The following is a 26,654-nucleotide window of genomic DNA, read 5'->3' on the forward strand; positions in this document are numbered from 1 at the left end:
CTCGTGNGCGGAAATTAAAACTTAAACGAATAAACAAGCTAAGGAACACAAGGGATTTTTACGAGGAAAAACTTCTTGGGCCCAACAAGAAGAAACAACCTCGACCACTAGGGATTTTAAAACTCAACACTTTCACTAATTAGGCCAAACAACTTTGTTACAACCTAATTCTAACTCGAGCCCTACCTTGAGTTCCTAAACTCAAGTTCCTGAACCACTGTTCCTAACAGCAGTTCCTCTCAACTTCACTCGAAGTTTTCTCACACATACAAGCTTCACTCAAAGCCTTTCTCTTACAGAAATTCACTCAAAGTTCCCTTACCCCAAAAACCAAAATACAATTGATCGAAATAAGCTTAGTGGAATTAGAGTAAGAAGGCAAAGAAAAATGGCTATTATGAGAGAATGAAGGCACTGACACTTAATAAGTTAAACTCACTTAATTACTTAGTCAGACACACTTTGGAACTTATCTAGACTTCTATATTTATAGTGGTAATCATGAAGAACGTGGGAGTAATGTTAGAGTACACGTTTTAATCCATTTACCCATGATGTTCCTTCCCCTAAGGAACACGTTTTACATCATGTCCATGATCCCATGAACTATAAATGAACGTGGATAAAATGCAGCCATTACTCCTAAATAATAGGAGTTCCTTCTACATAATCCGAAAATCAGTTTTTATAAACTCTTTTTATCTTTAAATCTGAATTTCTAATCTTTAAGAAAATAATATCTTTGAAATAAAATCTTTCTAACAACCGGATATTTATTTTCTTATTTTCCGAAAAATAATATCTTTCCAAAACAGATTTTCTTTTTAAAACTGATTTTATCATTTGAAATTAGAAATAACTAATTTCCTATAATCTAGGCATGACTTACTCCATTATCTTTTAATCGTTACACTAAGTACACGCCTAAGTCTAGTTCCTTATATTAGTTCAGTTCCTTTAACATATTTACTAAGTGCCACTGAGTTTGTTCCTTACAGAGGAACAAACGCTTCATTCTCAAATATTCTGCCACAGTTCCTTACCATTCTTTCTTTGTTCCTTTACATTGGAACTAGAAAATAAAACGCCTAGCTTCTATTATTCTTGATCCAATGCTTGCTCCAGTATCAACATAGAAACTTCTTTACTTAGCCTTTGAAATCCTCTCTTGACTTCTTCATTGACTTTGTATTCTCTCAGTTCCTTGCATTGATACCTTAGACACCATACACTTAAATAATTCATTAGTTCACTACTTAGTTTGTTCCTTTGTTTCTTTGTCATTATCAAAACTAGGGTACAACACATATGTTCAATCTGAGAAACGTGACAAGTTAGACCCAAAAGCCGTTAAATGTTATTTTATTGGGTATGGTTCTGAGAAGTATGGATATCGATATTGGGAACCAAAAGGTAGGAAGATTTTGAGACACTATGATGTCACATTTGATGAGACTAAGCTGTATAAGGATGTATTTAATTTGGTGATAAATCTGAGATAACTGAAGTAGTGGGAGTTCAGGAGAAGGAGATTGTGGAGATAGGTGGCATTGATGGTAGGGATGTCATTGTTCCAGAATTGGGTGAACAACATAGAGATGAAGTTCACACTCTTGCAGGGTCTGATTCTGATGAGTCAGATATCTCACAACCTGGTAATTCAGAAGGTACAATTGTCATACAACCAAGAGGCTCCAGTTCTAGTACAAGGAGAATTGTCTCTCAAGTTGACTTGAGAAAATCCGCAAGGGTGTCCAAAACACCTGTTCGATATTCACCTTCTATGTATTATTTGTTACTAACTGATGCAGGTGAACCAGAATCATACAAAGAAGCAATAAATTCGACTGATTCATCTATGTGGGAGTTAGCCATGAAAGATGAGATGAAGTCCCTGGAAAAGAATCAGACATGGGAGTTGTCTACATAACCTAAAGGTATGAGAGCACTTAGCAACAAGTGGATCTTCAGACTGAAGAAAGAGCCTGATGGAAGTGTTAGGTTTAAGGCGAGATTAGTAGTAAAGGGGTTCCTACAAAAGGAGGATATATATTATAATGAAATATTTGCTCCTATTGTGAAGTTGACTACTATTCGTATCTTGTTGGCTATTGTTGCTGCTGAAAATTTGTTCTTAGAACAGATGGATGTAAAGACTGCGTTTCTACATGGTGATCTGTAGGAGGAAATTTACATGAAGCAACCAAATGGTTTTAAAGTTCAAGGAAAGGAGAACTTGGTGTGCAAGTTCAAGAGGATCTTATATGGATTGAAGCAGGCTCCTAGACAGTGGTACATAAAGTTTGACACATTCATGTGTAGCAGTGGGTTCAAGAGAGCTGACAGTGATCATTGCTGTTACTTTCAGAGGTATGAAAATGACTATGTTTATTTACTTCTGTATGTTGATGATATGTTGATTGCTGGTACAAGTATGAATGTGATAAATGGTGTGAAAGGAAAACTGTCACAAGTATTTGAGATGAAGGATTTGGGTGAATCTACACAAATCTTAGGCATGAAGATTTTCAGGGACAAGTCTACTGGTATGTTGAAGTTGTCTCAGGAGGATTATATTCTTAAGGTGCTAAAGAGTTTTAATGGAGGAGATGCTAAACCCAAAAATTCACCACTTCCTAGTGATCTCAAATTGACAAGGGAGCATTCACCAACTACAGAAGCAGAAAAGGAGCGGATGGCCACTGTTCCCTATGCTTCAGCTGTTGGTAGCTTGATGAATGCCATGGTGTGCACACGACCAGACATTGCTTTTGCAGTAGGAGTTGTTAGTAGGTTTGTTTCTAATCTAGGTGAGAAACATTGGGAGGATGTAAAGTGGTTACTAAGGTATTTGAAGGGTACTTCAAGTATGGGGCTTTGTTTCTAGCAGAAGGGAGTAGAGCTAGAGGGTTATGTTGATGCTGATCTCAGTGGAGATATCGATACAAGCAAAAGCACTTCAGGATATGTCTCTACTATGGGGGGGTACTGCAGTGAGTTGGATGTCCAAGTTACAGAAGTGTATCACTTTGTCTACTACAGAGTCTGAGTATGTGGCTATGTCGGAGGCAGGTAAGGAGATGGTATGGTTGATTCGTTTTCTTGAGGAGATGGGCATTAAACAGGAAAAGGTGATACTTTACAGTGATAGTCAAAGTGCAGTGCATTTGGCTAAAAATCCCATGTATCATTGTAGGACTAAACACATTCGTAGACGTTTTCACTATATCAGGAGTTTAGTGGAGGAGAATGAGTTGAGTCTGGAGAAAGTGTTGGTTGCTAAGAATCTAGCAAATATGGTCACTAAGAGTGTGAGTTATGATAAACTAAGGTTGTGCAGGACCTTAATTGGTCTTCGTTGATTGTTGGCCAAGATGGTGGATTAGGAGTTGAGATGAATGAGAAGATGATGAAGTTATGGAGTTTTCTTCACTTACACCTATCTCCAAGTGGGAGATTGTTGGGTATATGGTCCATATGAGGCTCAATGGGGTGTATGGAGTGTGGAGAAAGGTTGCGTCAAAAGAAAACATTGCAGAAATTCGTAGAAAGGGGTTTGACACAAGGGTGCGCCCGCACATGTGTCAGGTGCGCCTGCACATCATCTACGGAGGTTTTTTCACTTTGAGGCAGAAGACTCAGGTGCTCCCGAACCTAAGGTCTGGTGCGCCCGCACCTATTGAAAATGCGGTTTTTTGCGGTTTTGCCTAGTGGAGATATAAATAGGTGCCCTAATTACGTCATTAATGTATTCTTCATCATAAAACACATATTTTGAGAGAGAAAAAGCTTTAGAGAGAGTTCTTGAGCGCTTTTGTAATCTTTCTTGAATATTCATCGATTCCTAGTGCATATTCGTGGTTTTTCTCCCAGTTCTTGGGTTTCCACGTAAAAGTTCTGGTGTGTTCTTTCCTTGCTTTCTTGTTTGATATTCTATTATTGTTTGCTATTATTTCTAGATTGATAGTCAATAGAACTTATATTTCATCTACCTAATATTGAATTATTGATCACTAATATTCTTACATATATTAAATAGGCATGATGACATGGTATCATAAAGCTATATTGATTATATGCTTTGTCGTACGTGATGCGTATAATGTCACAATAATGACTTCGCTTTATACACTCTACTTTCTTGATCGAGTATGTATTTATTTGTTCCTATCAATTAGTGGGCAAGTATTTAAATATCTACCGAAAGCCTTTGATGCTTCAGTTTGTTTTGCAATTGTATGATTACTGATTTATATTCTTCTAGCGACATGTATGTAATAGATGGTTGATTTAGTAATATAGGACTATTTATTTATTGTCTGCTAGTTTCAGTATTTGTTTTGGTATACAAAATCAAATAGTTTGGGAATCATTGATTACATCGAGACTATTTGAGTGTTATTTAATAGAAGGGGGTTTCCTTATATTTATCTAATGTTTACCCCAGACATCTTATTAGTTTGGTCGCTTGATATAAAATTGCTTATTATTAGATCATTACCACAACTTGATACTCTAATACCATTAGACCCATTCTATATATATTCCAATCTTTCTTTATCACACCTATTGAAATTACCATTGAAAATTTTCTTATAAATCTATGAGTGTAGCACAACAAATTCTTTTACTAGCACATGCGTGGTTTTAAAAATTTGAGATATTGACTTTAATGTTTGAATTTTGCTGAACTATCAAGTCGCAATAATATCGATTTATTTGGTTTATATATACTGGCTGCAAATTACTCTTATGATATAGAATTTAAGTTATATGTTGAAAGTCATGGTGTTTCATTGTTTAATTGTGAATTAATCAAGATATATGTATGTATGTAATTCATTTTATAAGGCAAAGACTATGAGTCTATGAGCATGATTATTATCACCCATATCTATATTTTAAAGTTTTATATGATTCGTATAAGTGGGATAATATATTAATATCTAAAAATTATCTATGAGCATTTAAGTTAAGATTTCATTTTTATTCATTAAAGTATTTTGACATTGTTAAGAAATTCAGTTTACTATTTTATATGATGTAGCAATCTATTACACGATGACTTGATGAGTAAGCTTATATAGGGACCGAAATCCCTAAGAATAATATCAAGACATGTACATGATCTAGAAGTTTTATAGTTTCTAATTTATGTTGCTTAAATAATCCTCCATTCACAATACTAAGTGTTCATACATACAATGCCATGTGAAAATATAAGATTTTTGAATAGTTTATATATTTCTTGGGTAATTTCAAGATACCAAATTCTATTTAAGTGTTGATAGATAATTAGATATATACTCAATCGCAGAAGTGAATGAGTAATTGCATTATTGAAATAGTCATACATGACATTATAAACAACTTACTTGATGAATATTTTATTATGCCCATACTTATGAGAGATTCTAATAGATGCAAAAAGGAATTGCTTGATACATGACTTTGACAAAAGAAATTAAGGTTTATAAGTGCAAGGGATCCTTAAAGAAAAAAAATTACATACCCCCATACATCACATACAAAAAAAAATTGGATATAGAGGCACATCATCTGGCTGAGTTGCCTCTGAAACCCCCTTTTAGCATCACATACCATCGTTGCTCTAAATATATGGTTTTAGTGTCAATATATTCTGGTGCTCTAAAGATACATTTTAGCATCACATGTATGTTGGTTGTCTCTAAAACCATGTTTTTAGCATCACATGAATATTAGTTGTCTCTAAATCCATATTTTTAGCATCACATAAGTTTAGTTGTTTTCTAAAGCCATTTTTTTAGCATCAACTGTAGTTAGTTGCATCTAAAGCCATGTATTTAGAGTCACATGAATTTAGTTGTCTCTAAAGCCATTTGTTTTAGCATTATTGTATTTAGTTGTCTCTAAAACCATGTATTTAGCGTCACATGAATTTAGGTGTCTCTAAAGCCATTTTTTAGCATCGAGTGTAGTTAGTTGTCTCTAAAGCCATGTATTTAGCATCCCATGATTTTAGTTGTCTCCATAGCCCTTAATTTTAGCATCAATTGTAGTTAGTTGTCTTTAAAGCCATGTATTTAGTGTCACATGAATTTAGTTGTCTCTATATATAGCCATTTTATCGGCATCACATAAATTATTGTTGTATCTAAAGATATTTTTTAGTGCACGTGAATTGTGCTTGGAGCGGAACTAACATTTTGAAGCTGACTGATTTTAATATTTCTAAGATTATTGCGAAAAGGAAATAAAAAAAAGGAGAAAGAAGTCATGGAAGTCGAATATTTAAACTTTACAATCCAATGAATATATTAATCCTCTAACGCTTAACTTACCAAAACTTTTAGAATCAATGAATATTTAGAACTGTAACTCTAATAAACTATATTAAGTGATCCTCAAATATTTTAAACAACTAGATATGTATTAAAATTCTACAGAAAATTCGGCAGAGTTTCCTTTGTAAACGGACCGCCTAAACTTAATTTAGGACTCGCGTCCGATTCATAATCTGTATCCTAAAATCAGAACCCAAACAAGGTTAAACTTTAATTTACAAACTCAACAACATGAACAACAGAAGCATAACAGCGGCACAACAACATAAGAATAACAGCAGCAGCAGATCAACATCAGAATAGAAGCATAACAGCAGAACTTGAACTTGAACATTGTTATTGGAAAAAAACCAGTATATGAACCACTAACAAAACCATACTCCTTAGAACACACCATAATAACACTAACAAAACCATAATCCTTAGAACACAATAACCATTATTATGGAAAAAAACCAGTATATGAACTTGAACATAGAATATATAAAAAACAGTATATTAACTTCAACTTAACAGCAGAAAAAACGCAGACAGCAGAAGCAGAAGCAGAACAATAACAAGCATAGCAGCTGCGAGAAAACAACAGCAGCCAGCAGAAGCAGAACAACAACACTAGCAGCTGCAGCAGAACAGCAGCAGAACAACAACAGCAGACCAGCAGCAGCAGAACAGCAGCATAGCAGCAGCAGCAGCAGAACAACAGCAGCATAGCAGCAGCAGCAGAACAACAGCAGCATAGCAGCATAGGAGCAGAACAACAGCAGCATAGCAGCAGAACAACAACGCAGTAGAATAACCATTATTATAGAGTCACCAATGATTTTTTAAAAAAGAAAAGATAAGGAGAAACCTTGGTCACCTCTAATACTGATATCTAAAAATATCTTTAATCTTCAACATCATTGTGTTTTTTCTCAGACTTTTGAATTAGCTCTTCCTCATCCTCTTCATCGGTCCACTGTTAATATTTGTAATTGTTAATAATGCACATGTGTTAATCTGTTTTGCATTAAATTGAAGGTATAATCTATGACATACCGCATCCATATTGATCGGACATGTTGTATCCAGCCAAATTCATGAAGGCTTCTAGGGCGCGTTCATAAGTCTAGATTTCTTTTCGAGGCCTCTCACTGTATTACTTAGAGCTTCGTTCTTCTCCTTTACCTCGTTTGCTTCCTTCTTTGCCTCACTACTTCATTTTTGGATGCTTCAGCCTCTTTGCGAAACTTTTCTCCTTCACTAAATGACCCAAATAATGATGTCACTGAGGGACTTATCCCTTTTTGTCGATCACGTGCACTTGGCTTGCGTTTTGGCTTAATTGTTGCATAGATTTCTTCATCAGTCATTTTTGTTTCCAAATTGTTTCGTTGCTCAACTAGCTGCTTAATTTCATTCTGCAGTAACGGGAGAAGATCTTGTCAAGTAGGAATATACTTTCAAATACAACCAAAAAAATCCAGTTTGAATAATCGTTACCATGGTGTCCTGTGCCGATTGAGTTACATGTGTTTTGTCGCTTCAGTATGAGTCTCCTCGTACAATTTCAATAATCCTGGCATTACCTTGTCACGTTCAAACTGAAGGAATGGCAAACAATAAACCTAAGTAACTATTCCAAAAATTAGGACAGGAATGGTGAAAGAACACGCGTTACCATATCTTGTGCTTTTTGTGCAAAACTTTTTGTTCCTGCCGTATGTCCGGCATCAAGGTATGACCTATTCTCAATGTTTCTGCGACTCTTTTTCTATTAATCAAATATAAACAAATTAGAATTGTGTGAAATGATAAAAATTGAAAATAAATAAAGAAATCTATGCAATGTACGAGGGTGCATTAACCTGAAAGTCTGGAGTGCCAAAGTATGATACAAGCCACTCCCAGTCTTTTTCGTCAACACTTGGGGCCTATTATCTTCTTTCAGTCTGTCGTCATCATTTTCTTCAGTGTCATAATATCTCTTTTCAAACGTGCACGAAAATTCCGATACTTCTTGTTCAAAGATGTCATGATATACTTCCTCTTATCTTTATTTTTCTTTTCACGTTCATCTTGATCTTTAACATCATCCAGCCCAATATCAAATTTGTCCTGCACATGAGAAATGTTCAAATTAGAAAATAAAGTTCGTAAAAGATATTAAAGAATTATCAATGCTTGTGGAAGTATTGTTCTACCAAAATGAGCTTCCACATCTTCTCTTTATTCTCTTGTGGAACTTGTGAAAATTCTTCAATACGATAAAGTGGCGCATTCAGAGGATCTCTGACGAGGGAACCACAGTAACTTGACAGCTTAGCTCTGTTGACACCTATTGGTTGACCACTAACATCAAAATCTACCTTTATCTTCTCACCGGGTCTCATTTTAGCCAGTTGTAAATTTCTTGTAGGACCTCTTGGTGTTTTGGTTTTATATGACTTCTTCGTTTTTGCATTTCCTGACATGTTAATTTGAATAAAAATAAATATTGTCTTTAAAAAATAGGCTTAGGGTATGTCTTTAAAAAATGAGCCAATCCATACCTGTTTCATTAGATGCCTCCTTTTCTCCTGTTAGCATGCTTTCGCCTTTTTTCTCCATAGAGCCATCTGACCCAAATTCCAATTTTCCGTCAAAAAACACACTTTACATGATCAAATCAACTCTCTTGGAAGCTAACACATTCGTCAATCAAAAAAAAGGAAAGAACCGGCAATGGCTCTTTAAACAAACCTTCTTGGTCAATTGCTTTTTGGGATTCCCTTGCATTGATTCCATCACTTTCTCGCTCATGAAATTCACTATCTCCCACATCAGCCTTCCCAATTTCATCGGACTCTTTCATTTCTGTAAAGAAATTAAACAATCTCAGACACTATAATGCCTAGAAGTACATAAGTTCATTTGTCATAGGTATTCTGTTACTAAATCCTATATTTATACATATGGACTACTATACCTTCATCGAAGTCCATCTTGTCTTGAACTTCCGCCTCCTGTTGACTATTGATCGCTGTATTGCAGTTATTTCGCAACTAAGATATTAGAATGAAACTAAATCTAATGACTTTCATAAATGGAATGAGTGGGTTTAAAAGGTGAACCTTTCTGTATGACTTTGAGGGCTGCTGTTAGCTGCACATTTCCCCCTTTGTTTCCTTTCCCTTGCACGTTTTTGCTCTGCGTCAACAAAGAGCCGATTGCACCCGGTAAAATGAAGTTCCTTTTCGTCCCCTTATTTGCACAGTCTTGGTTATGTGCCTGCATTTTGTTTCGTATAAGAAAAAAAAAGCATTTGAAATTCATTAGCAAAATAAAGGGTTGACTTTCGTCTAAGGAAGGGGGAGGGGAAGAGTTGGATACTTTAACTAATGACTCACAATTGAAGTACTTTTAATATATTCATCAAAGAGTATTTGCTTATGCTTTGATTGGAATTTGCCAAAGATCACATATGGTATGAGGTTCCACACCCAAGTTATCTCAAACAAACAACTTTTCATTTTTAAGCAGCACATCCATTCCATTCAAGAACATTTAATCAAAGTTAGTAATCTCGACATGTTTTCTGTGTTACATGCATGTCAGCAGAAAGTAACTCCCGAGTCTAGTTCATGCTGGTTTATTTTTCTCTATATATACTTTAATTTGTGGGAAGCACCTAATACCATTGGCAGGAGCATCTTCTGAATGCTTCTTTGAATATGTTATAGTTTTACTCAATTTGAACCTCTGACATATACTTTCTCTATATATACTTTGTGGGAATATGCTGGTTTATTTTTCTCTATATACTCAATTCGAAGTCCATCTTTGAATATGCTGGTTTATTTTTCTCTATATATACTTTCTCTATATATACTTTGTGGGAAGCACCTAAGCCTGGTAAGCACTAAGAATATCTCTCCAACACCCTTCATATATTACAGCAAAAGTTTGTCATTGTTGTATACTGTATAGTTTTACTCAATTTGAACCTCTGACATCATCAGGTAGTCTATATTGAAGCCTGTGAATCTGGGAGCATCTTTGAGGGTATTCTTCCTGAAGGACTTAATATATATGCTACACACAAGCAACCACTAAAGAGCTATTTGTTAAGTCATAGATCATATCCCCTCCCCCACTTCCTGGCCAACTAACAACATCAATCACCACTTTGTATCGCTCTTAAGATAATTAGAAGAGAAAACCAACATGTAGCCCTCCTGAAATTCTTATTCAGCACACAAAATTGCGAGTTCTTACACCAACACCGAGAAACAGACAAGCACGCAGCACTTCTAATAATACTACTGGTATCAGCATCAGAAAGTATTACCTCCAGCAAGACACTTCGTTTGGCTTTCCTTCTTATAATACTACTGGTAGTGGAAAAAATAGATAAAAACAAGCCGCTAATTTGTCAAGTATATAAAGATGGAGGCCACAAGAAAAAGAATTACTATCCAGTACAAATTCTGCAAGCAGGTATTTCAGAGAATAAGACATCTCTAGTAGGACATAGACATACATAATAATATGACTTCACACTTCATAGGGAAAAATGGAAATTGTTGACTACCCTAGTATCATATAAAATCCAACTTTTAATAGTGAAAAAAAGCTTATGCTAACAGTGATAAATGACTACCTCCAGTTCAACAACAATTACAAGAAAACTGTAAAGCAATTATCAGAAACTTGATCAAGAACATACCCTCCCTACCCTGTCCTCCCTTCCTTGTCACACATAATAAGAACATACCAAAAGGCATTTGCAATACTAAGAGCACATATGCAACCTCAATCTAACGCAACATACCTTCCTTTTCTTGTTTGCAATAGTGGCTTCCTCGTCATTTCCATCATCCGAAAGATCATCCTCCGGTGAGTAGTCACTATCTTCATCTAAGGTAGCTTTACTCTTGATCATACTCACCTCCTTCTTCTGCTTCATGCTAGCCATGATGCGCTTCACACCTAGATTCTCCAGCTTTGTGTTATTAGCTTCAATCCTTTGAAGTCTCAGCTTTTCGTACTCATTTGTTCCCCTTCAACTTTTTTCCTGAATGTCTTTCCACTTGGTTTGGACATTTTCATGAAAAACTCCCAACACCGAAGGAAAACACGCTAACAAAAAACATTATCATTACTTACTCAAACAAACAGATAATTTATAATAACTACCATAAAAATTTCAATAGCGCGAAAGAGAATGTAAAAAACATCTAAGTTGATATTCCATAAATTTCAAACAAACAGACAAATTATAATAACTACCATAAAAATTTCAATACAAATTGTTTAACAACTCTATCAATATAAATGGAATTATTAAATCCCTATAATGGATCAATTATTAAAAAAAAGCCAAATGCATTAAACTTTCGTTGTTTCCCCAATGCTATCTTGGACAAGTATTTCAGGAACGTCGTAGAAGTTCCTTGGGTTTGCCTTCACTACAACCTTCCAATTTGCCTTCGCAACGTCCTGAACATAGTACACTTGCCCAACTTGTGAAGCTAAAACGTAGGGATCATTTCCCAACACCTTTCCAATATTGACACTGATGAATTCAAAGCAATCTTTAGTTATTCCTCGCCCATGACTATGAACATCCACCAATCACACATGAACAAAGTGACACGATTTCCTCCTGTGTATTGTACTTCAATGACTTCGCGCAGCAGACCGTAATATTCAACATCATTTTCCCCCAACACAACAATCCACTGTTTTGTGTCTCTCTTTCCATTTCACTGTCCTTTGTGCGGAACAAACAACCATTTACCATGTAGCTGTTCATAGTCGCTACAACACGACCTGGGCCATCCGCTAAGGCCTGTAAATGTTCAGTCACAGCAGGATGCTTTTCTTGAGCTAAAGAAGTCACCTGCACCAAACATTATTCCAACTTATATACGTAAATAGGTAGACATCTTTGTCATATGAGGGAGGCAAATTTCTCGTTATTTTAACTTACTCGATGTTTGAACCATTGAATGAACTTGCGCTTCCTAGCGATTGTCATCTTTGTTGTGTTTGAAACTTCACGCTCATACTCACTAGTGCAAAATAGGACAATAATGGTGAATTACAAACTTAGCATATATGTAGATGGTTTGATTGCAGAACACTAAAACTTACTCAATGAATGGCTTCACTTCTTCACAATTATTGAGCACATAAAAATGGAGATCCTCCCATTCTTGTGTTGTTAATGATCGAGGTGTTACTTTCCCGACCGCTCGACCACTTGTCTTAAAAATGGGTAATCGATCCTCAGCATCACCATGATCATCACAGTCATAGACTCTATCTTCCTTATTGAATTGTGTTTCAATATCCTCCATGTATCTTGAACAAAATGTCAGACACTCCTCTAGAAGATAGCCTTCTGCTATCGACCCTTCAGGATGCCCTTTGTTACGAACGTAATTCTTCAGTTTACATAAATATCTACACAAGAGGAACAACTAAACTAAGCAAGCAAGTCAAGAAGATAATAAATTTTGATGTTTTTATCTTCCAAACTATATTAAGCTACATACCTCTCAATAGGGTACATCCAACGATATTAAACGGGTCCCGCAATCATTGCTTCTTTTGCAAGGTGTACCGACAGGTGAATCATAATCACAAAGAAAGCCGGTGGGAAAATCTTTTCCAACTCGCATAGGATGACGGCTATTTCCTTGTCCATTATTTCTAAGTCTTTCACTTCAATGTCTTAGAGCACAATTCCTTGAAAAATGAACTCAATTTAATAAGTGGTGTGGACAGTGACTTCGGCCAATCACGTATAGCAAGAGGAAGAAGATGCTCCATAATGACATGGAAGTCATGGTTTTCAAACCATGCCAATTTGCGCTCTCTCAGCAATGAATTTCGGGAGATATTTGAAGCATAGCCATCAGGGAACTTGACACTCGTCAGGAAGGTACATAGCTTCTTTTTTTCCTCCAAGGATAACGTGTAAGGAGCCGGGGGAATCTCCCAACTACCATCGTCTCGTTCTTTAGCATGCTGGGACTTTCTAATTTTCATTTCCTTCAAATCATGTCGTGCATTCAGATTGTCCTTACTTTTCCCTTTGATGTCAAGCAACGTAGCAAGTAAGGTCTCACAAACATTCTTCTCAATGTGCATCACATCTAAATTATGACGCACTAGAAGACTACTCCAATACGGCAACTCATAGAAAATGCTCTTTTTTCTCCATATTGCTTTGCATTTGTTCTTTTGATCTTTGCGTCGATTTCTCTTCCTAGTAGGAGTCTCAAGGATGTAACACATTCAACATCCACCAATTGTTCAAGCACTTCCTCACCCGTTAACTCCTTTGGCTTTGGTCTAATCTCATGTGTGCCGTCAAAAGATGCCCATCGTACCTCCATTCATGATCAATGGGTAGAAATCGGCGATGACACATGTAATAGTACTTGCCCCCATTTCTTAGCCATTCTGAAGATGTGTCACTGTTGCAAGTAGGACAACCTTTTTCTCCTCCCGTACTCCATCCAGAGAGATCACCATAAGCAGGATAGTCACTAACAGTCCATAACAAAGAAGCGAACAACCTAAACTTCTCTTTTCTTGAGGCATCATACGTCTCCACACCAACATTCCACAACAACTTAAGTTCCTCAATTAGAGGTTGGAGATACACATCAATATTCTTCTTAGGTCCCTTAGGGCCTGGAATGAGCGTGGACAAAATAGAGAATGTTGTTTCATGAAACCATGGAGGCAAATTATATGGTATTAGAACCACTGGCCATGTGCTATGGGGAATATGTCCATTCCTGAAGGGACTGAAGCCGTCACTTGCTAAACCAAGGCGAACATTTCGTGTTTCAGAGGCAAAAGATGGATATTTATCGTCAAATGATTTCCAAGCTTTTGAATCGGCTGGATGTGTCATTACCCCATCGTCACTCTGACGTTCATCTGAATGCCATCTCATACTAGCGGCAGTTTTAGATGACATAAACATTCTCTGAAGCCTGGTATTAAAGGGAAATACCTCATTGTCTGACATGGAAGCTTTTTGGGATTGGTTTGTAGCAGGATTTCCATTCCCTTGTTCCTTTTTTTTCCATCTTGATGCATGACATTTACACATTCATCCGCATTAGCATGCTCTTTCCAAAATAGCATGCAATTATTGGGACAAGCATCAATCTTGATGGAGTTAAGAGACAACTTCTTCACTGTCTTTTGAGCTTCGTAGAAGGATTCTGGCAAAGTGTTATTCTCCGGCAATGCTTCCTTGAAAAGATCAAGAATCATAGAAAGACTTTTATCTGTTATCCCCCTAAGCACTTTATGTGAAATAACTTAAGCAGAAAGGACAACTTTGAAAAGTTTTTACAGCCTGGATATAACGGCAACTCAAGGTCTTCCATTAATTTATAAAATGTTTTGGCTTCTTCAATTGGATCTCCTCGAATACCAACATTAGCCTTTGCATCCACAGCTTCTCCAACCTCAGCATCTACTTCTTGTGTCGCCATTCCAAATGCTTCATACAACATGTCACTCATTTAATTATGCTCTATATTTTGATGCGAGTCATCTAAAGCATTTGCATCAACTTGGCATTCAAAGCTTTCACCATGTCGTACCCAACGTGTGTAACTCTTAACAATCCCAAACTTTAGCAGATCTATATCTATTTCCGGCCTGGTTTTCCTCCTCTCATTGTTGCATTTCACACAAGGACATGGTACAACTTGGTTTCCTTTTCCTTGTGTAAAAGCAAACTCTAAGAACTTCTTCACACCAGTTCTATACTTGGGGTCATTTTTCTTGCATAGCATCCAATCACGACTATATGATTCCATATTGTCCTACCTTTGATCCAAGTAGATGAATAATTTAGTCTTTTCAGCCATCACTTAGTGACAAAAATAAAGCATCAATTATCTAATCTAACATTTTATGATAATCAGCTATGCTACAAATGTAAAAAGAATTACTGCAAGTCTTTTCAGCCATCACATTAGTGACATAAATTGTGTTCCCCAACCAGAACCTTACACAACTTTCCCCGGCAACACAATATCAGCAGGTAATAGGCATATTGATATGTAGTTCCTAATATCACTAAATCAATTGGAAGTAGTGAAAGAACTAGAGTAACTGTAATAGGCATATTGATATGTAGTTCTAATATCACTTTGATGTTACTTCAGTACGTTATAATAGTCTGCTACTTCAGTAACATATGTAGTTCCTAATATCACTGTAATAGCCAAATTAAGTTCATTACTTCAGGTAACAAGAACTCGAAGCACTTTGATTTAATGAACAGAACTCTAGTTCATTAAATCAATTGGAAGTAGTGGAATGTTCATTATACGGCACTAGAATTATATGTTCATTAAATCAATTGGAAGTAGTGAAAGAACTAGAGTTCTGTGTATAGAATATTAGTATATAATCTACATCCTAAAAAAATTTGGCTAAGAAACAATGGATACTTATTAGACCCATCTAACATATATAAGTTATATTTCTTGAACTAGAACTGAGTAGTCTTAGCCATTCTGAGTAGTCACAGTTGATAATATATGAACAGAACCCAAGCATGTTGGATAGTCTTAAACATGATGCTTAGTCACTGTTAATGTAAAGGATTATTGAGAGTATAAAATTACCTGAATATGGAGATGGCATCAGGTGTTTTGAGCAAACTCCTCCTTCGAATTCAGTATCAATGAATATAGAGAATTCAGTATCAATGAAATTACGAATAAAAATTACTAATGCAATCAGTATCAATGAAAAATTACTAATGATTTCCCGGCTAACAAATTGAATGAATTACGAATGAAAAATTAAGAATGCAATACAGCGTGATTTTTATAATTGAATGAATTACCTGAAATTACCTTCGAATTCAGTATCAATGAATATTGAAGAATCTGCAAGAAAGCTTTGAATTTTGAAAAATTACGAATAAAATTCCCGGCTAATAAATTGAATGAATTACGAATGCAAAGTTCCTTGATTTTGTATAATTGAATGAATTGTTATGCAAACAATCAACTAAAGTATGACTTACCGCCAAAATAATTTCCCAAATCTCTCAAACATTTTTCGACCTAATTTCACTTCAAATTCCCCGCTAATAATTCCCTCCTTTTTCTGGAAGATCTTAATGATTTTTTGAGATTGCATAGCAGATTTTTTCGCGTGAGAATTGGAGCTGTTTTGTGCGAGATACGGGAAGAAGATAAGGGGAAGAAGAACTTCTTTCCTAATTGCAACGGCATCTTCGTGATTTTGATAATTTTCAGTTATTTTCTTTTTTTTTTTTTTTTGGGGGGAATTCTATTCTTTTGCTTCTTTTAATTGATTAAGAGATTTTATTATTTCAATTTTTTGAGGGAATGGATTACTTTTTTTACTTTTTACTTCTTTATGTCACAAATTATCTTAATTAAGGTGCATGTGAGTTTATGATTTCAATTTTCCAATTCTAAATTCTTCCAATTTTTTAACACATCGGTTTGATAAATACGTGTCTCTCAAGACCTCTAAACGTTTCCTCAAAACACTTGAATTGAACTGAACTGAATATCACTAATGGCATGTTATCTCCAGCTTATAATCATATAATGTAATGAACTGAACTGAACTGAACTGGATAAGAGACGAAAATTGAGAGCTTACTGAACTTAATTTAAATTGAAGTAATAATTGTTGTTTTTTTTTATCCATTAAATAGTTGTTTTTTTCCCAAATTTATTGAAATTATATAATTATTATATAAGATTGAATAATCATGATTTAAAGTTCTTATATAATCATATAATGTAATAAAATATATGTTAAAACAAGTTTAAGACTCGTGCGTTCAATGACTGATGTAGCTGATCGATGTCATGCTAAAATGTAATGGAAGTTTTTATATTGATTATATATACTAAAAAATATTCATTGAATATTTTATTTATAAAACTTCTTGCTTAACGCAAATATACAATTAACTATTGTGGGATGGGAGTAATAACTTTTGCCTTAAATACGTCAATTTTATTACTGTAAAAATGACCCGTGTCACATACTTGCTTATTACCTTCCTTACATACACAAATATATCCTACTCTACTTTAATTTAGTCATTTGATATTAATGATCACATTTTACTGATTTCGTAGTGCTATAATTGGTATTTTTGTTTTAAGCCACCTTTGATTTGTAAGAAAATTTGTAATTTAGAATGGGAAGGGGGTAACATAAGTGATGTGTGAGTGAGTAGTGTTCTAAATAAATGAAATCGAATCACCAATATTATGACTATCAACAAAATTCCTCCAACACCGAAAATAATTCACCACAACAACAACCAAATTAATTAATACTCAAATATATATCTCCAATTCTTACTTCCAAGACCTTGAAATTACCTAGTACGTAGATGTGAAACACACTAGCTAGCTAGACCTCGGATTTACCATCCTCGTATGATTAGGCCAACTACACCGGGCTACCACAACAACCTCGCTCCATCTTTGAATGAACCTAATTTGGTGCATAAAGATAGACGAAGACATGACAATAATAATATAAGGGCATCTATCATGAACCAAGAACCACGCACCATGTCAGAGTCTGGTGCATAATCTTAAGCTCCTCATCAAAGGCTATAGAATTATAGGCGGTAATTATTCAAACCACAATCAAAACAACAAATTAAAGAATTAAATGGAGCCAGTACAATGATGAACATTTATGCACAAGTTAATTGGTTAACTTTCACTCATGACTCAATCAATAAATCGATCAATTTATTAGGGTAAGACATTTCATGTGTCGATAAATTAGTTTGGTGAGTTATTAATACAATCTTCATAACAGAGTTATTGGCAACTTATGCTCATAATAAATATAAATCAATAAATTTAGTCTTTGTTAAGAAGTGATCGGTGATGACATGCATTATTTGCTTCAAATAGAAAATTCTGAAAATATTAATTGTTGGCAATATTATGACAACGTGTATGTGATCGTGCAGAAATTTATCTTAGGGCCTTGTCTCCTCAACTAATTTTCAGTTCAGTTGAGTTAAGCATAAATCAGTTCAGTTCAGTTCAGTTCAGCTCCAAGTATATATTAGTTTCGTTCATTTCAGTTCAACTGATCATCAGCTCCAATCAGTTCAGTTCAGTTCATCTCCAATCTTTTATATAACCATTTTGTTAAATTTATTATTATTCTTATCGTTTTTGTTGTTGTTTCTATATATTATTTTGTTTATTGTAGCTTTATATATTACTCATTATTATTACTATATATTATTATTATTATTAGGATGAACATGGTTTAGGTCAAAAGCACACATAAACCCACGTTTTTTATCTCATAAACCAATAAAATCGCATCAAAACGGTTTTTATATGATGCAATTATCATTATTATCATTAATTATTATTATTATTAATTTATGATTATTAATATTATTTATTTATAACTATCATTTAAAAATATCCAAAATACTATTATTATTCATTATTATTATTATTTATCATTATAATTATTGTTTAATATTCATATTATTATTGTTTGAATATTATTATATATTTATTACATTGAATTTAATTCAATTCAATTTAATACAATTTCAATTCAATTCAGTTCATCTGTTTTATACGGAAGAGAACATGTCCTTTATTTCATAAGGAACAATAAATGAATATTTTTTTCTGAGACTAAATATCTGTTGTATAAAAAAGAAAATATAAAAATTCTCTAAAATCTTATAAATTATTTAAGGTATAATTTCAAAGTTTTTCAAATACAAAAATCAAAGATATAAAAAAAAAAAACATGAGGGAATTTTTTTTTAATTCTGAATTAGATTCCGCCTTAACGAAACAAACCTGCTAATAACGTATCCCCTTCCCTTTGCCAAACCAACTATATGACCCCTTAATTAATTCCCATTAAACCCTAATCCCCATCCACTTTTCCGGTTCTTCCCTTCCCTTCCCTTCGACCCTTCCCTTCCCTTCCCTTCGGCCTCCTCCACTCTTCGGTCCTGTACAACACCAATCCCTTCCCTTTTTCCGGTAAACCTAACCCCAAAAACCAAAATGGTAGATTTAACACCATTAAAAATTGCTTATGAAATTGAACAAGATCCACAACGAAAAGCAGGTTGAAACTTTTGTTTCGACCATATCAGTGAAAGAAAGTTCCTTGACTATTATCTTTCTTTGAGGGGAACCGAATCAACAACGCAATTCATGAGTGTATTTGCCAAAGCAGTTTTCGACAAAGTCATGCGAAGCATTGCAGAAGGTAGGCAAATTGTGTGTGCCCTTCCAGCAAAGGGGAGCGAACTGGTCAACGATAAGGAACGCAAGAAAGCAAGGGTTTCATCCCCGAAAAATTGCGGCTGGAAGTAAGGGGAAGGAGAAGATGGTTGATGATTCTGAAGGTATAAAGTATTTTTTTGGATTCAATTTAGTTATTAATATTTTTTTTTTGGTTCAATTCTGAAGGGTTTCATCCCGAAATTGCGGTATGATTCTGGAAGTATTTTTTTTGGTCAGCGAAGCATTTCAAAGTTGTTGTTGTTGTGTTGTTGTTGTTGTTGTTGTTGTTGTTTGTTGTTGTTGTTGTTGTTGTTGTTGTTGTTGTTGTTGACCTCTTGTTTGTTGTTGTTGTTGTGTGTTGTGTTGTTGTTGTGTTGTTGTGTTGTTGACCTCTTGTTATAAGAACTTAAGCACAAAAATGTACTCAGCATTAGAGTTAGTACTCAGCATAGGAAGATATTCCCTATCAAACACAAAAATGTAAGAGTGAATTTTTGTACTCAGCATTAGAGTTAGTAACCTCCACCCATTCCCCTGAAACTTCTATATTAATCAAACTACTTATTCTTCGTTGCAATACTTAGTCACAACTTTCATTGGACCAAATGCTTCTGCTGTACCTCACACAACATAATCACACACCCTTTGTGTATAACATCAATGGAGTATTCTCTCCAGCCCTTAAAAACAAAGCCATGTTGATTTTTTAACAAAATATCAAAGATATCTAGATAAAAAGGGACAAATTTGCCCGTATAAAGGTATCCCTCCCAACTCCTGTGATGTTTTGCTTATGAATTTTGGAGGAAAATAAAGTACTGGATCGGAAGCTAACAAATTCCACTAGCCTAGAACCTGACATAGGCCCTGTCCATTTCACTTGTTTCTACAGAGATGTAATTATTTATACAGATTATATACTTATTTCTACTGATTCTAACATATCTTTAATGACCAATTAGAACTGATTCAAACATAGTGGAGAAGATTTTTGATGATTCTCTACTAACACAGTTCACTAGATTTCACAAACTGAAACTCGATTGTATCGATTGAAACTGATGTTTGCTGATCAAAGATGATTTTAACTGTAACATTATTTTATATGTTGAAGTGAACCGATAACAAAACTCAACCCAGATTTTAAAAGAAGCTAAAGTCCCAAAAGCTGGAGAAGATTTTTGATGATTATCTACTAACACAGTTATTTTGTCTTTTTATTATATATGTTATTTCTGTATTTTAATGCCGGATCTTTTTGGTTTGTACTCAGGATTGGTTGCTCCTAGAAGAAGGTCTTACAGGAAGAGGACGAACAACGGGGTCATGATCTTTGACCAAGAAGACATACATAAGGACAGTGAAAGTGAAAACAGTGATGATCATCTCATAGAGCTCTTGAAAGGGGATGGATATTCTGCTCTAGCTTATGAAAGCGAAGAATATCAGATCATAGAGATTGTTAGTGATACTAGTGTTAGTGACGACGAGGTTACAGGTATTACTAAGCCCGGCTTATAACTATTAGTGAAGATGTATAGCAGTTGCATATTTAGGAGATTTTTTGGGCACATACTTTTTGGAACAGATTGGCAGATGGTGCATCTCTATTATATAGCTTAAGTTACTTAGATTTTGGCTCTTTAGATTACGGGAATGATTATGTTAAAACTTTCTAGGTTATTATGTTTCACCATCTATGGATATTATTTTGGATTGTGTATAGTGGTCACTTTTATATAAATGCATATTTCTTTCTTTGATAATCTATAATTTCTTTCTTCCATTTATGTTAATTTTCTGAATTATTAGGCAAAATAAGTAAATAAATAAATAATATTAAAAATTACGTAGCATTATTATTAAATATCATTATAAAAATTTGGTGCATCTAAAAAGCTATTTTATAAAATTTTGCAGTTGCATCTAAATATAATTAGGAGCAACATGTATAAATACCCCTAAATGTTTTTTGAACCTATGAAACGTAATTGCATCTAAATATAATCTGTGGCAAAATTTATAGTTGCATCTAAACATAAGTGGTTTTAGAAACAATATTTGTGTGCCCCAAAAACTAAGCAATAGATGCAACTTAAAATTAGAGACAAACTTATGGTTGCCTCTAAATATAAATTGTCTAATCACCAATGTAACATATGTGCCCCAAAAATATGGCATTAGAGGCAACCTATAATTAGCGACTGCCTGGTGGTCGCCTCTAAATGTAACTGGCTTTAGCAACAATTCAAGTTTTGTGCCTCAAAAGGGTGGGATTAGGGGCAACCAACAATTAGCAACACCTTAACTTGTCTGTCTCTAAAAGGTGGCATTAGGGGCAACCAACAATTAGCAACAACATAACTTGTCTGTCTCTAAAAGGTGGCATTAGGGGCAACCTATAATTAGCGACGGACTAATTAGAGGCAGCGAGAAAATTGCTTCTAAACACCATTAGAGGCTACAGATGTATATTTAGATGCAATTTTGGGTTGCCTCTATATTTAGTTTTTTTTGTAGTGTATGCAAGGATTAGGGGAAGATATTATTTATTCCCTTGTTTTATGTAATCCTTGCACATGAACAATAATAAATATTGATGGTCAGTTTGGTACATAAATTAGCTTAAATATCAATGATTTATTTAATAGAGGTGGCCACATGATTATTAAATATTTTGAACGATATCATCCTGAAGATGGATATGAATGAATGCTAATGATAATATAAATGCTCCAATGAAATTTGATGTCCAAGAAGGACAACTTTAAGTTGTTAATGAACCTAGAGCACGCCTGAAGCATGGTAGACCAATAGTTTTGAAATAAAAGAAGCTTCATAGGAGTAACATTTGACAATGTAAATCCGAAAAAGTGATACATTTTGATGGATAACCTGAAGAGAGTATATCCAATAAAATATGTGCTATGATTATAAAAAGTGCTCCAGAAGAGTATAAAATGTCCAACAACATTAGCATGTATCAAGATTATAATCAATGCTCCAACAGAGTATGAGTTATTATTGGATTGAATATTAGTTACTTATCTTGCCGATTGTATGAAGAAATACATATTTTTTTCTATATCACATCATATTCATGGCCATGCAAAAAGTATGTCTAATAAGGTGATCACCAGTGTTGGAGAACTGACCATTTAACTGACCATTGAAATTCAAAGAAAAAGTTGATTGGATGTGATAATTGAATTAGGCCATCCAGGTTTAATAATTACTAGTGATGGAAACCTGAAGTTTCATTTGATATGGAAGAAATAATTTGCTGAAATTTCATGTTAGCTATATGAAATGATGAGTGGCAAGACATAACATTGAGATTGAGCAATATTTGTAATGTGATTTTTAATAGTTTATTTTGAATGAAATTTCAAGAGACTGTATATCATTTCTAATAACTTTGTATGGGCATAAATGCAACTGTAATAGGTGGCCAGAAGTTCACCAGAATAGTCATTCAATATTAGATTACTGGAAGCTCGCTAAAGCTACTTGTATGTGAAAATTTTGTGGAACCTAATGTCTAATTATTAAATTCTTTGATGATCCAGAAGATCATTATCTATTGGAATTTGGAAATACATACAAATGATTTGTGTTTGTATAAAAATCTCTTGATTGGGGCTATTATGTCAGCACATGCAAGAAAGAAATGAAATACAACTGCATAATATATTCCTCTCCATGGATAAAATTCTCTAGAAGAGATCAATTTTATTAATATGATCCTCCTAGTGTAATGAATGTAATTGAAAATTTATATATTAAGTTGGTTAAGACTTTTGATGCCCCTATATTTGAGTTATTTTACCAACGTAGGGGGAGAAGGATTGGTGCAAGTTGGCAAAGTTGTAAAATTTGAAATTGTAAGTTGATCCCTATAATGATAATGTGAAAATTTGCCAACTTTTGTCTATCTATTATCAACATATGTTGCACATCTATGATTTGACTTGTGTCCAGTTATGACTCATGTTGCATAACGTTAAAGATACATTTTGGTCATAGTGATATTATGCGTATACATTGAGATAAATTTTGTCAATAATACCTAAATCACTACACTTGAAGTGTAGGTTGTATGATCGGTTCCAAAATAAAGATGTGAAATATGGCGAAATAGTGCAGTTGACACCTTAAAAGTGTATGTAATACCCCAGAAGTGGTATAGATATCTGAATGATAATGGATAGCCTATGACATGAGAAAAGTTATAATGGTACCAATTGTAGATGTATTCAAATATCATGGTTATACAGTATGCTGAATGTGTTCTTAAGAACATTATGATACCGGTATATGATGGAACCGATGAATATTATGCATATGCAAAAGGAGTGGACTTGAAAATAGTGGATCTGAAATAAATGTCCACTTTTGATGTCAACATATTGATGATGATCAAATGTTTATCCTGGACCAGAAGTCCAACAAGATATGAATGATCATGATTAAAGCATTGTTATGGACCAGAAGTCCAGTGAAGAAATATGGATTTTAAATCCACACTGTACAATGTCTTACATTTTGAGTCGTTATTATGTGTCTTACGTTCATGCGCATGTATGAGTCGTAGGTAAAAGCATTACTCATTGTATGTATAGTTTTAGTTAGATGCATTACTCATTATATATTTTTATTTAATATCGTATCATGATTGTTACATGTCATATTGCATGCACTGATTCTATTTAAGAATTATGGTGTGTGCAAATGTTTGTCTAAAGTATAGTGAGATGAAATTTATAAGTTTCTGTAAATTTGCAAGAAGATATTTATACTAAAATGGGCTTATAGTTGTGACAGAACTTTGTGGGACGTCGACTTGTTCGCATGTTATGAATCATGCAAGAAAAGTTCCTGAAGAACTCATATACGACGTATTTAAATATTTAGCCTTATATATTTGCAATGTTAATATTATTATCCAACTCCTGAAAAGTCTACATGACTGTATCATTAACATCTCGACTTGAAGTTTGAGCATGTGAGTATTAATCAGTTATGTGCATGGAAGAACTCTCATATTAAGCAAGAATAATCTTCTTATGGTCCAGAAGAACCATGAGTGATGTATGTGATTAGTTCTTCCTATTGCTAATCATATAAGATTGAACTTTGATACTGATATATCATGAGTTGTCATAAATTATGATCAATTACTGATCATCAATACCTACCATATATGAACTCCAGAAGAAGGCTCAAATTTAATGATTAAGGCAACTTCAAACAGGATTATTAATTTAGAAGATGATAAACTCATGTATATTCATAAGCATGGAGAAATGAAGACATCTCACTTGTTCACTTGAAGATTTGAAGATTCAAGTATAATTTGGGAGGATTAATTGTCAACGAATGATATTATGCTACAAGTGAGAAATTACTTAACATATTGCATTCGTTACTTGAGAAGATCTCAAGCTATGTATTCATCAGGGGGAGAAAATATGCGTTGTACTCTTTTTCCCTTGACCATGGTTTTGTCCCACATTGGGTTTTCCAGGCAAGGTTTTTAATGAGGCAGCATCCCGAAGCGTATTACAAAGGTGTTGTACTCTTTTTCTTTCACTAAGTTTTTGTCCCATAGGATTTTTCTTAGTAAGGTTTTAACGAGGCACACTCTTTGATAATGGACATCCAAGGGGGAGTGCTATGTAATATTATGTGGATGCCCATTATACCTTTGTCATCTTTCTAGAATATTCTGTATCGAAGGGTTTATTATTCTCCAAGAAAATCCTACCTACTCTATGTATATATATATATATATATATATATATATATACTCCCTTATCATCTAATAAGATTGATGTTCTATTCTCTATATTTCTCTTTTCTCCTCTTTATTTCACAACACCTTAAAAATAATAGTGTGTTAGTGGGGGTAGTTTCGAGTTTCATGTATATTGATTGTTTTCCTATTTAGTACTATTGGGTCGTTTATTCCGTAAACAAGCATGAACTTAGTGTTTGTTCGATAGTGGAAAACGTGGATCATTATCCCTTGTTTGTTGTTTTTGGATCCTTAGTTTTAGCTTAAGTTAGTAGGTTTGTTAGCCTATATAGTAGGCCTTCTCTTCATCTTAATTGTTAAGGGTGGAATAAACACAATGTTTGCCGCAGTACGCTTTCTTTTGTAGTATCAAGTATTTTTTAAAAAAATTTATCATATATGAAATATGATTATGTACTATAGCAAGACTACTACGAATATATAATTTTTTTTAAAATAAAAATTCCTAATTTGAGAACGATGCTTACTTATTTCGTCTTAAATTTGAGATAGCTTATATAATAATTTAAGATAGCTTATTTCGTCTCTCTTTTGAAATGTACTCTAAAAAACTTATTGCACATTTGAGACTTACTCTAAAACATTCCTTCTCAAGTTTGAGGTGTATTTAAAAGATTTCATCTCAGAACTCGTGACGAGTATTCCTTCTCAAATTTGAGACGAAATATGATCAACCTCAAATTTGAGATGGAATATAATCCGTCTCAAGTTTGAAATGGAGTTGTGAAAATTGCGTCACAGATAATTTTGAGACGCCTTCTATTGAGATGTCTCAGTTTCTACGAATTGTGCCTATTTAGAGATGGAGTTTTTCATTTGTAGTTAGGCTTTATTTTGTAGTGATTGTTTCTTTACTTTATTTTCTTGTGTAAATTTCAATAATATAGTTTTAAGATGGAACCTCCGTTAATCTTGTAAAGTGAATTTTCTCTCAAATTAATCGATATGGCCCAGACCTATATCTAAGAACGCCTTTTGTTTTACACTAGATTGCCATTGCTTGTTAAACTTGGAGAATGGCGAATGTGAAAAATTATTTTAACCTTTTAATTTATTGTGAGAAATACGTTAAGTCAACAGGAATATTGTTTCAAGAATTTCTACCTTCAGTTCTTGAGAAGCAAGTTCAGACAAAAGGAATACTTTTTTTATTAAAATTTATACCATTAGCTCCTAAGAAGTACCCCACTTTGTGAGATAGTTAATCAATCA

General features: G+C 34.1%; 2 protein-coding genes across 2 annotated transcripts; both read right to left on the reverse strand.

The window, feature by feature from the left end:
- Positions 1-8,252: 8,252 nt before the first annotated feature.
- Positions 8,253-11,366, reverse strand: LOC125496076 (uncharacterized). Its single transcript, XM_048641530.2, has 7 exons — positions 11,119-11,366; positions 9,419-9,575; positions 9,274-9,327; positions 9,048-9,161; positions 8,858-8,923; positions 8,510-8,772; positions 8,253-8,423 (listed from the first exon to the last, which is right to left on the reverse strand). Exons 1-7 carry the CDS (start codon positions 11,260-11,262, stop codon positions 8,253-8,255), a joined length of 969 nt encoding a protein of 322 aa, XP_048497487.2. The 5' UTR covers positions 11,263-11,366.
- Positions 11,367-13,013: 1,647 nt separating this feature from the next.
- Positions 13,014-14,842, reverse strand: LOC125495692 (uncharacterized). The gene is made up of 4 exons (XM_057393388.1): positions 14,671-14,842; positions 14,323-14,620; positions 13,688-14,263; positions 13,014-13,563 (listed from the first exon to the last, which is right to left on the reverse strand). The coding sequence occupies exons 1-4, from the start codon at positions 14,840-14,842 to the stop codon at positions 13,014-13,016; spliced, it is 1,596 nt and encodes a 531-aa protein (XP_057249371.1).
- Positions 14,843-26,654: the final 11,812 nt, after the last annotated feature.

Source organism: Beta vulgaris, chromosome 3, assembly GCF_026745355.1.
Source record: "Beta vulgaris subsp. vulgaris cultivar EL10 chromosome 3, EL10.2, whole genome shotgun sequence".
In the NCBI taxonomy this organism is placed as follows: domain Eukaryota; kingdom Viridiplantae; phylum Streptophyta; class Magnoliopsida; order Caryophyllales; family Amaranthaceae; genus Beta; species Beta vulgaris.

Coding starts and splice junctions, on each gene's coding strand:
- LOC125496076 (XM_048641530.2), bottom strand. CDS start 11,262: ATGGCTAGCATGAAGCAGAAGAAGGAGGTGAGTATGATCAAGAGTAAA. Junction 8,773..8,857: donor GGAGGCATCTAATGAAACAG/GTATGGATTGGC, acceptor TTAACATGTCAG/GAAATGCAAAAACGAAGAAG. Junction 8,424..8,509: donor AGATGTGGAAGCTCATTTTG/GTAGAACAATAC, acceptor TCTCATGTGCAG/GACAAATTTGATATTGGGCT.
- LOC125495692 (XM_057393388.1), bottom strand. CDS start 14,842: ATGAGTGACATGTTGTATGAAGCATTTGGAATGGCGACACAAGAAGTA. Junction 14,621..14,670: donor GTTGCCGTTATATCCAGGCT/GTAAAAACTTTT, acceptor TTTCACATAAAG/TGCTTAGGGGGATAACAGAT. Junction 13,564..13,687: donor CCCATTGATCATGAATGGAG/GTACGATGGGCA, acceptor GACTCCTACTAG/GAAGAGAAATCGACGCAAAG.